This window comes from Abramis brama (genome assembly GCF_963993115.1).
Source record: "Abramis brama genome assembly, chromosome: 15".
Taxonomy (NCBI): Eukaryota; Metazoa; Chordata; class Actinopteri; order Cypriniformes; family Leuciscidae; genus Abramis; species Abramis brama.
In genome coordinates this window covers 38832931-38845430 of record NC_139977.1, presented here as the reverse complement: position 1 = coordinate 38845430, position 12500 = coordinate 38832931, and the positions used below count along the sequence as shown (strand labels likewise).

Genomic DNA, 12500 nt, shown 5'->3' with positions numbered 1-12500 from the left:
TTCTGAGAGAATAGAGATACAGAGACGAGTTTACTGTATAAACGCCTTCTGAGAGAATAGAGTTACAGAGACGAGTTTACTGTATAAACGCCTTCTGAGAGAATAGAGTTACAGAGACGAGTTTACTGTATAAACGCCTTCTGAGAGAATAGAGATACAGAGACGAGTTTACTGTATAAACGCCTTCTGAGAGAATAGAGTTACAGAGACGAGTTTACTGTATAAACGCCTTCTGAGAGAATAGAGATACAGAGACGAGTTTACTGTATAAACGCCTTCTGAGAGAATAGAGATACAGACACGAGTTTACTGTATAAACGCCTTCTGAGAGAATAGAGATACAGAGACGAGTTTACTGTATAAACACCTTCTGAGAGAATAGAGATACAGAGACGAGTTTACTGTATAAACGCCTTCTGAGAGAATAGAGATACAGACACGAGTTTACTGTATAAACGCCTTCTGAGAGAATAGAGATACAGAGACGAGTTTACTGTATAAACGCCTTCTGAGAGAATAGAGATACAGACACGAGTTTACTGTATAAACGCCTTCTGAGAGAATAGAGTTACAGAGACGAGTTTACTGTATAAACGCCTTCTGAGAGAATAGAGATACAGACACGAGTTTACTGTATAAACGCCTTCTGAGAGAATAGAGATACAGAGACGAGTTTACTGTATAAACGCCTTCTGAGAGAATAGAGATACAGAGACGAGTTTACTGTATAAACGCCTTCTGAGAGAATAGAGATACAGAGACGAGTTTACTGTATAAACGCCTTCTGAGAGAATAGAGATACAGAGACGAGTTTACTGTATAAACGCCTTCTGAGAGAATAGAGTTACAGAGACGAGTTTACTGTATAAACGCCTTCTGAGAGAATAGAGATACAGAGACGAGTTTACTGTATAAACACCTTCTGAGAGAATAGAGTTAAAGAGACGAGTTTACTGTATAAACACCTTCTGAAAGAATAGAAATACAGAGACGAGTTTACTGTATACCTTCTGAGAGAATAGAGATACAGAGACGAGTTTACTGTATACCTTCTGAGAGAATAGAGATACAGAGACGAGTTTACTGTATAAACACCTTCTGAAAGAATAGAAATACAGAGACGAGTTTACTGTATACCTTCTGAGAGAATAGAGATACAGAGACGAGTTTACTGTATAAACGCCTTCTGAGAGAATAGAAATACAGAGACAAGTTTACTGTATAAACGCCTTCTGAGAAGTAGAAATACAGAGACAAGTTTACTGTATAAACGCCTTCTGAGAGAATAGAGTTACAGAGACGAGTTTACTGTATAAACGCCTTCTGAGAGAATAGAAATACAGAGACAAGTTTACTGTATAAACGCCTTCGGAGAGAATAGAGTTACAGAGACGAGTTTACTGTATAAACACCTTCTGAGAGAATAGAGATACAGAGACGAGTTTACTGTATAAACGCCTTCTGAGAGAATAGAAATACAGAGACAAGTTTACTGTATAAACGCCTTCTGAGAGAATAGAGTTACAGAGACGAGTTTACTGTATAAACGCCTTCTGAGAGAATAGAAATACAGAGACAAGTTTACTGTATAAACGCCTTCTGAGAGAATAGAGTTACAGAGACGAGTTTACTGTATAAACACCTTCTGAGAGAATAGAGATACAGAGACGAGTTTACTGTATAAACACCTTCTGAGAGAATAGAGTTAAAGAGACGAGTTTACTGTATAAACACCTTCTGAAAGAATAGAAATACAGAGACAAGTTTACTGTATAAACGCCTTCTGAGAGAATAGAGTTACAGAGACGAGTTTACTGTATAAACACCTTCTGAGAGAATAGAGATACAGAGACGAGTTTACTGTATAAACACCTTCTGAGAGAATAGAAATACAGAGACAAGTTTACTGTATAAACGCCTTCTGAGAGAATAGAGTTAAAGAGACGAGTTTACTGTATAAACACCTTCTGAGAGAATAGAGATACAGAGACGAGTTTACTGTATAAACACCTTCTGAGAGAATAGAGTTACAGAGACGAGTTTACTGTATAAACGCCTTCTGAGAGAATAGAGATACAGAGACGAGTTTACTGTATAAACGCCTTCTGAGAGAATAGAGATACAGAGACGAGTTTACTGTATAAACGCCTTCTGAGAGAATAGAGATACAGAGACGAGTTTACTGTATAAACACCTTCTGAGAGAATAGAGTTAAAGAGACGAGTTTACTGTATAAACACCTTCTGAAAGAATAGAAATACAGAGACGAGTTTACTGTATACCTTCTGAGAGAATAGAGATACAGAGACGAGTTTACTGTATAAACGCCTTCTGAGAGAATAGAGATACAGAGACGAGTTTACTGTATAAACACCTTCTGAAAGAATAGAAATACAGAGACGAGTTTACTGTATACCTTCTGAGAGAATAGAGATACAGAGACGAGTTTACTGTATAAACGCCTTCTGAGAGAATAAAAATACAGAGACAAGTTTACTGTATAAACGCCTTCTGAGAGAATAGAGTTACAGAGACGAGTTTACTGTATAAACACCTTCTGAGAGAATAGAGATACAGAGACGAGTTTACTGTATAAACGCCTTCTGAGAGAATAGAAATACAGAGACAAGTTTACTGTATAAACGCCTTCTGAGAGAATAGAGTTACAGAGACGAGTTTACTGTATAAACGCCTTCTGAGAGAATAGAAATACAGAGACAAGTTTACTGTATAAACGCCTTCTGAGAGAATAGAGTTACAGAGACGAGTTTACTGTATAAACACCTTCTGAGAGAATAGAGATACAGAGACGAGTTTACTGTATAAACACCTTCTGAGAGAATAGAGTTAAAGAGACGAGTTTACTGTATAAACACCTTCTGAAAGAATAGAAATACAGAGACAAGTTTACTGTATAAACGCCTTCTGAGAGAATAGAGTTACAGAGACGAGTTTACTGTATAAACACCTTCTGAGAGAATAGAGATACAGAGACGAGTTTACTGTATAAACGCCTTCTGAGAGAATAGAAATACAGAGACAAGTTTACTGTATAAACGCCTTCTGAGAGAATAGAAATACAGAGACAAGTTTACTGTATAAACACCTTCTGAGAGAATAGAGATACAGAGACGAGTTTACTGTATAAACGCCTTCTGAGAGAATAGAGATACAGAGACGAGTTTACTGTATAAACACCTTCTGAGAGAATAGTTACAGAGACGAGTTTACTGTATAAACACCTTCTGAGAGAATAGAGATACAGAGACGAGTTTACTGTATAAACGCCTTCTGAGAGAATAGAAATACAGAGACAAGTTTACTGTATAAACGCCTTCTGAGAGAATAGAGTTACAGAGACGAGTTTACTGTATAAACACCTTCTGAGAGAATAGAGTTACAGAGACGAGTTTACTGTATAAACGCCTTCTGAGAGAATAGAGTTACAGAGACAAATTTACTGTATAAACACCTTCTGAGAGAATAGAGATACAGACACGAGTTTACTGTATAAACACCTTCTGAGAGAATAGAGTTACAGAGACGAGTTTACTGTATAAACACCTTCTGAGAGAATAGAGTTACAGAGACGAGTTTACTGTATAAACACCTTCTGAGAGAATAGAAATACAGAGACAAGTTTACTGTATAAACGCCTTCTGAGAGAATAGAGTTACAGAGACGAGTTTACTGTATAAACACCTTCTGAGAGAATAGAGTTACAGAGACGAGTTTACTGTATAAACACCTTCTGAGAGAATAGAGTTACAGAGACAAATTTACTGTATAAACACCTTCTGAGAGAATAGAGTTACAGAGACGAGTTTACTGTATAAACACCTTCTGAGTTTATTTATTTTTTAATTAACTAATTATTTGACCCTAACCTTCATTCAAATAAAATCCTGTCATCCAGAATCAAAATGTATTTCAGGTGGACAGATCAATACAGTATGAAGAACATCAAACATCCCGCTGAGCAGAACACCTGTGGTCTCAGGATGGGTCACCTGTGTCCTCAGAGCTCTCCTGCTCTGTCAGTGAGGAACTGCTGTTTCCTTTCGAACGGTCAGTCGTACTGCGTCTTAGCTTAAGACGCTAGGGGAAAACTCCTTTCTCCAAAATACTGAAGCCTTTATAAAATAACGCAGTGCTACTGCACAGCCATACAGTGCTGAGGCTTACTCGCATGCTATTGGCTAGTCAGTGGGAACTGCACGAACCAATGGCAGAGAAGTCCACAAGGAGCTGGCGAAATCATGGGTTAGGGTTAGGGTTAGCCACTCACTAACCCACCGCCTGAGCAGCAGCGGCGCCGCAGTCAGCAGAAGTGCTTTGCGCCCAAGCGTCAGGGACCCCGGCCAAAGATAACGCTGGACCCTGAGCAAAAGAAGTCTTCCTGACCTGCAGAACAGGAAGAGGGGAGGGTCGAGTCCCGCCAAGGCCGGACCACCTTCCAAAGTGCTCCGAGATTCCCCCCAGCGGCCCTGTTCAGTTCCGGCAGAGGGAGAAAATGTTGTTGTTTGTGTTGTTGTTGCGAGTGTAAGCAGCGAACCCGCTCAAATGCGCGCTCCCTTACACTCGACCACTGTTATAGCGAACCCAATAGAAAACAAAAATACTCAACAAAAGAGCATTCTTTCTCTTCCGCACCACTCGAGCCTCGGCACCCTGCTCAAACGCAGCGCGCCGCCTCTCGACACTATAAAACCCCAGGCCAACTGGGCAGAGGCTTGGGAAGCCATCCCTGGTGTGTCACAGTGGGTTATAAACACAATAGAGCAAGGCTACTCGCTCCAATTCTCTCGCAACCCACCCCGCATGGATGCAGCACTCTCCCCTTTAAGACAAATGGGAATGCACATTTTAAACTACCTCAACGAGGCAGAACTGAATATCCACAAATCTGTGCTCCTCAGCCATCGAGAATGCCTGGGTCTCAGAATAAACACAGCCAAGAGCTTGTTGCTGCCCAGGCAGAGGATCTCTTTCCTGGGTGCGATTTTAGACTCAGCCCAAATGAGGGCGTGGCTTCATCAGTACTCCCGCTGGGAATGCTGCACGTGCGCCCCCTGCAGTACTGGCTGGAACCTCGGGTTCCTCCCCAAGCGTGGCGCTCAGGCAGTCCGTCTATCAGAGTGGGCCACGGCTGTATCAGAGCCCTGGATCCCTGGTCACCACTCAGTCTCTTCGAGTCTGGGATGAGCTTGGGGACAGTCTCGAGACGAATGGTAGTCTCCAACGGGTCGGGGCACTCTGTGCGAGGGCGAACCGGGCTTCGGCTCATGGTCGAGCACAGAGGCACGGTTGCACATCAACTGCCTAGAAATGATCGCAGTAGTGCTAGCCCTCAAGACCTTCCTACTACGTCTCCCAGGTCACCGTGTCCTGGTCCGTACGGACAGCACAACAGTGATCTCCTACATAAACCGCCAAGGCGGGCTCAGGTCGAGACAGCTGTACAAACTGGCCAGAGATCTCATCCTATGGGCGAACGGCAACCTGCGCTCTCTAAGAGCAGCACACGTGCCGGGCAGACTGAACCAGGGAGCAGACATGCTGTCCAGGGGCCAAGTGTCCCCTGGGGAATGGAGTGTTTTCGGGAGGGCAGAGGTCGACCTCTTCGCCTCCGAAGACAACTGTCACTGGACGCGCTGGCCCACGACTGGCCGTCGTCTACTTTATGCTCTTCCTCCGGTCTCGCTCCTCCCCTAAGTCATAAAAAGGATCAGGGAGGGCAGACATACAGTCCTACTAGTGGCCCCTCTCTGGCGGACCCAACCTTGGTTCCCCGAGATGATTCAGCCCCTTGTCCAATTCCCGAGGAAAGACCTCCTTTCCCAGGCGAACAGGACGATCTGGCACCCCCGTCCCAAACTGTGGGCACTACATGTGTGGCCCCTCGACAGGAGCTCGGGGACCTCCCAGCGAGTGTCCTGAGTACTATCAGCGAGGAGCTCCATCTACCAGGCGCCTCTCTGCTCTGAAGTGGTCTGTGTTCTCTAGCTGGTGCGCAGCCAGAAACCAGGACCCGGTCTCGTATCACAGATACTCTCGTTTCTTCAAGAGCTGTTAGATGCAGGTCGTTCTCCATCCACGCTTCAAGTCTATGTGGCAGCCTTCGCAGCTTTTCATGCACCGATCGGCCAGTCGGTGGGCAGGAACGACATGATTGTCCGCTTCCTGAAGGGATCCAGGAGGCTTAACCCCCCACGGCCCCCTACGGTGACCTCGCTCGCCCTAACCTAACCTTATCTCTCGCTCGCTCTCTGCCTGTGAACTCTATCGCCACATTATTATGTTTTTTTTAAATCTTCGCTATTGCTTCAATGCAAATGAACAAGCGATGTAATTTGTTGCGTAGTGACGTGTGTGTTCAAGTAAGCCAGATATGAGCAGATTCTGTGCAATACACTGTATTTAATAAATCATTATGACTCACAAGTATTTGCGTTAAATATGCACAGATTTGGTTTCCACAAACTTCCCCAGCAAAGTGAGTGAACGTAATAAGTAACACGACAAAGTGATTTGACAGCGTTTCCGACAGTTGACGCATTTGGCGAGTGTTAATTTCCAACCCTGGAGTCTGGACAGATCCGGTGCGGTGAAGGTGTGTGTGTGAGTGAGAGAGAGAGAGAGAGAGAGTGTGTTTGTGTGCGAGTGTGTTTCTAGACAGATCTGTTATGAAGGTGTGGTGAAGGTGTGTGTGAGAGAGAGAGAGAGAGAGTGTGAGAGAGAGAGAGAGAGAGTGTGTGAGAGAGAGAGAGAGAGTGAGAGTGAGAGAGAGAGAGAGAGAGAGAGAGAGTGAGTGTGTGTGTGTTTCTGGACAGATCTGTTATGAAGGTGTGGTGAAGGTGTGTGAGAGAGAGAGAGAGAGAGAGAGAGAGAGAGAGAGAGTGAGTGTGTGTGTTTCTGGACAGATCTGTTATGAAGGTGTGGTGAAGGTGTGTGAGAGAGAGAGAGAGAGAGAGAGAGAGAGAGAGTGAGAGTGAGTGTGAGTGTGTTTCTGGACAGATCCGTTATGTGTGGTGAAGGTGTGTGTGTGAGTGAGAGAGAGAGAGAGAGAGACAGAGAGAGAGAGAGAGAGTGAGTGTGTGTGTGTTTCTGGACAGATCCGTTATGAAGGTGTGGTGAGTGTGTGAACACTGATTATCTCTCAGTGAGGAACAGGAAACAACAGGGTTATTGTGTTCATCTCTCATGATTCAGAGAGTCGTGTGTGTGTGTGTGTGTGTGTGTGTGTGTGTGTGTGTGTGTGTGTGTCAGTCACAGAGTGAAATCCAACTCAGGAAGTGTTTGACCCCACAGGGACCCGTGTGTGTCCACCACAGCTGTGCAGTGTGTGTGTGTGTGTGTGTGTGTGTGTGTGTGTGTGTGTATTAGGTCATTTAACGTTAGTTTCAGGAGCTGAATGATTATAGCAGTGATCTCAGCTGAAGTCCTGTAGAAGAGACGACTAACACACATTAAACTCACTCATGACAAACTCGTGTGAAGTCTGGAACTGGGCAGAAACTGACCCTCGCAGTGCATTATGGGTATTCTCATGGTTGTACATCAGGGTTGCGTTTAACTCCACCGTTAGACATACACTCACAAACTTCCCTAAGCACTACCTGAAGTGCGCTTAACTTCGTCAAGTGAACGAGGGAAGTGTATCTGGACAGACCACAATGCACCATGATTGTGACATCACAACAGACCTACACAACTCTAGTGTACGATATTGGACATATTTTGACATTTATCCGCATACTTGCAGCTACCTTAAAGGAACACTCCACCGTTTTTTGAAACAGGGCTTATTCACCGTCTTTCCTACAGTTAGATAGGTGGGCAAACGCATTTTTGTCTCAGTGCATGCATTGTTTTAGTTTGGCAGCGCCACCGCTAGCTTAGCTTAGCATAATGAATGGAATCCTTTGTTGCCAGCTAGCATGTCCTGAGTAAAAGTGATAAAAAATACTAATTACTTCTTGTGGCCTGCGTATTCACAACGAGTACAAATTGCAGATTAACACCAGGCGATTTCCTAGGCAGATATTGACTTGGGACTATATTAGGGGGAAGCACAGGCGAAGCACTGCTACTTGGGCGCAGAGATATCACACAACACATGAAATCCCACAACTTCCGTCAACATACCGGCGTGAATAGTAGCCGGATATTTTTCCTACAGTAGACATAGTGAATGGCGATGAACATGGCGGATTTTGTGAGAGACGAAGAGGGTGACTTCTCAGACAGTCGAGAGCCAGATCCTCTATGAACCTGAGTTTTCAGAAGAGGAGCTGTGGAAACAGAACGACAGGAGGAGGAGGCTGCGATCGCTCAACAGCCTGAGGATGAGAGCCAACACGAACTGGTGCTGAGTGTGATATCTCTGCGCCCAAGTAGCTGTGCTTCGCCTGTGCTTCCCCCTAATATAGTCCCAAGTCAATATCTGCCTAGGAGATCGCCTGGTGTTAATCTGCATCGCTATTAGTACTCGTTGTGAATACGCAGGCCACAAGAAGTAATTCGTTTTTTTTATTTTATCACTTTTACTCAGGACATGCTAGCTGGCAACAAAGGATTCCATTCATTATGCTAAGCTAAGCTAGCGGTGGCGCTGTCAAACTAAAACAATGCATGCACTGAGACAAAAATGCGTTTGCCCACTTATCTAACTGTAGGAAAGACGGTGAATAAGCCCTGTTTCAAAAAACGGTGGAGTGTTCCTTTAAGCTGACTGCTTGTTTTCGTTTGTGTAATCTTATATATGGGTAGTTGACAAATGGCCAAGAAAAAGTACTTTTTTTGGAAAACATAACTTTTTAAGAAAAAATACATATATTTATGGAGTATGAAAACTGCAGTTTCAGAAAATAGTAGTGGTCACTCATTTTGTCAATTACTTCACATATTTTTTAAAAAATACTTGAAACAGAATTGTTCACATTATTAAAACATTATTTTCTTTAAGTGATATTTATTTTACATGAAAGTACTAATTATAATCATTTTCACCATGGATAGATGAACCTGATAAACTTTTCCCTACGAAATGTCAATAAAACCTTTTCGCCAACCTTACAAAACTGTTTGAAATTGTACCTATTTAAGAGGAGATATTATTGTAACTCCCCTAATGGCAAACTTGACTCTTTTTTTTAAAAGATATTTTAAAATAAGTATATTTTTCTGTTGTTTTATGTTTGTCACACCATAGGACAAAACGTCACACTAAAGGACAAAGATAGTCATTGCATAAAAAGAGTCAGAATATAGTGTTTATTGTAACAATAATAAAGGAGGACATTTGTTTTTTTGTTGAAACTTTATATATTTGTTTTAAAAGCTTCTTAAGGAGGTCTTGTCCTATGGTGTGACATCTGTGTCCTATGGTGTGACAGGCCAAAGCGTCACAACAAAGGACATTTCCTGTGACATTTTCTGTCACACCAAAGGACATTTGAGCTTTTGTGGCAGTTAATAACCATGCTAATACTAGCTGAACTGTTATTAGCAATTGGCATGATACATTTGCATAATATTACATAGTCCTGCTGTTAAAAATACAAATTTTAATAAAAAAATTAAATTTTGGAGTGTCACACTAAAGGACAAAAAAACTTAACTTCAGTGGTCTGAAAACATAGTTAAATATTTGAACAATTCTGAGAGAAATACTTGCCATGTGCACTGCTCATGGGCTTCATAGGGGTCTTCAGTCACATGACCTTGAAAGGGGTCTTTCAACTAAATTTAGTTGTCCATGATATTGCCCAACTTAATATCAAGTTATTGCATAACACCAAAGGACATTTTTTTCTGTGACAAACTTTATTAAATTCCTACACTTTTAGAAATGTATGTATAGGAAAAGTGATGGCCACTTAGTGAAATAGACACTTGCACAATTATGCCAGGAGTGTTCATTAAGATGTTTAAACATTATTTTCTTTATTTATAAAAGTTAATATTTATGAAATAATGTTGTCTACCGTCACACCATAGGACGATTTTGAGATTTGGCTCAAAGTTGTAAAAAAAATAAAAAATAACTCAGGTATTTAAACAACAAATTCATGTAAAACAAGAAAATGTTTAACCATTTATAGTATTCTAAATGATGAAAATGTGAAATAAATTATTTTTTATCTTCTGTGACGGTGAAAAAGCCACGTCACGTAAACTACCCATATTTTCTCCAACAGCCCAATCATATAGAATTGTGCATAGAATAATAAATCAGGGCTTATGCCGTTCCATTCAAGCACACTGCAAGGGTTTCGCTAGTAGTGAACAGCGTGAGTGACGTACATGAAGTCCACAAGACTGAGGGTGCATATGAAGTGTGCCATTTGGGACAAGGTCTTAAATGCAGCCCAGTTGTACACTCGTTATTGCAGTGCATTGTGGGATTAAATGAGTGCACTCGATAATGTCCACCACTACAAATGCCTGTCCCTTCAAATAGTGCCCTAGTTAGGGTATAGGGGGCGATTTGAGCCTGAGAAAAATTAATGAATCAAATGACATCACTTCCTCCATTGACTCTATTTGTATCATGTCCTCTCGGTATGAACAGTGTTCACAACATTTATGGGACAAACATCACATTAACATAAAATAAATAAAGGTTGTAAAGACGTTGTTGCAGTGATTCCACAGAAGAACCTTTCAGCGATCCGTTCACAAAATAACCGTTTTCTAGTGTGAAGAACACTTTAATAACCTAAAGAAGCGTTAGTGCGATGGAAATATCCCGTGGATGTTAAAGGTTCTTCATGGAATCATAAATCCCAATAAAGCAGCTTTATGTTTAAGATACCTGTGTCTCCAGCATCATCATCATCATCTTCATCACCTCTCATTCATGGCTCATTCCCTGAACACACTCCGCATCTCCGAACCGAACCAGAACCAGCGCGGATGTCCGTCTCTCCGAGTCTTTCTTTGATTATGAGAAACGCGATCAGATCAGATCAATGTGAAATAATCCGCGTCAGAGCATCAACAATCATCTACAAAAACAATCATAACAGCAAACGCGTCACTGATGGGAATAAAATCAGGGAGACGGAAATAAATCCATCATCACGAATAAAATCATGATATTAAATCAGATTCAAAATGGAGGCGATGCTGAAGATCAATCTGATTTCACATCAGATTTTTGTTTTTTTTTAGTGCATCCATCGCTAGTCGATCTGATCTCAGTGTCTCGTTCATAAACATCAGACCCGGACCGGGTTCACGAGTCCATTTAAATCCACAGATGAGAGAAACGGGTCGCAGGATCCGAATCGGGCCCGAATCCCACAGAAGCCGCTCGGATCGGAGCCGGAACCGGAACCCGCTGAAGAGCCGAACCCGAATCCTCCTTTATTCATGCACGAATCCCGTGTTGTTATTCGCTCGTGTCCTTGACACACATCCAGCTCTCGCTCACATTCTGATGTGGGTTTGTGGGTCTGCGGCGTGCACGCGCACGGAGGGCGTGTGTGTGCTCGCGGAAGATGAAGACACACACACACGATCAGATGTACATTATGCAGGACAGCAGGTGTGTTTTATCTGCATCAGTGCGAATCAGCATCACGGTACGGATAATGAAAGCACCCGCTGCTGGAGGAGTTTCCATGGAAACAGAGATGCTCGACTGACATCACTGTACTGTATACTGTATACTTAAAACAGTAAAGGTTTAAAGATGCTGTATTCTATCACATGGCCTCATTACCAGGGTTATTATAGTTAACTAAAACCTAAAAATAAAAATAAATAACATTTTCGGCTGTACTTGAAATTAAATAAACATAATATTTCAGTTAGTTGCCAAGGCTACATTTTACATGATCAGTTTAATTTGATGTGCTAAAATAAACTAATATAACATTTGTAAAAACTATATAGACTTAAACAGCAGCCAGCAGCCATATCACCCTATAGCCCTATAGACTGGTTGCCCGCTGAAGCTAAGCGGGGCTGAGCCTGGTCAGTACCTGGATGGGCAATATGGCTGCCGTCGCATCATCCAGGTGATGCTGCACACTGGTGCTGGTTGAGGAGATTCCCCTTCCATGTAAAGCGCTTTGAGTACCTAGAAAAGCGCTATATAAATGTAAAATTATTATTATTATTAAACACACAACAGAATTACTAAAACTTTAAAATGAAAAGAAATACAAAAATATTAAAAACTATGATATTAAAGAAACACTGCTCACTACGATGATTGTTGTCCTGATGTCATTGCACAAATAAATATTTAGAATTTTTAAATTTGTGTTAAAATGTTTTTTTTAGCTTCTGTCAAGATGTCAAACATTACAGCTGAAATCACTTACACAGGACAGATGAACAGAGACAGACAGGTGGACACACACACACACACACACACACACACACACACACACACACACACACACCCACAGACAGACAGGCGGACACACACACACACACACACACACACACACACAGACAGACAGACAGACAGACAGACGGACACA

General features: G+C 42.1%; 1 protein-coding gene across 2 annotated transcripts in view; it reads right to left on the bottom strand.

The window, feature by feature from the left end:
• The window catches only part of LOC311096857 (ral guanine nucleotide dissociation stimulator), a 40053-nt gene extending 28328 nt beyond the window's left edge, over positions 1-11725 (bottom strand). The window contains exon 1 of one of the 2 annotated variants that reach the window (XM_084136246.1): positions 10820-11725. In XM_084136246.1, coding sequence (XP_083992372.1) covers positions 10820-10852 — 33 coding nt within the window. In that variant the 5' untranslated portion in view covers positions 10853-11725. The remainder of the gene's footprint in view (positions 1-10819) is intronic. The other variant, XM_084136245.1, reaches the window with a different exon arrangement.
• Positions 11726-12500: the final 775 nt, after the last annotated feature.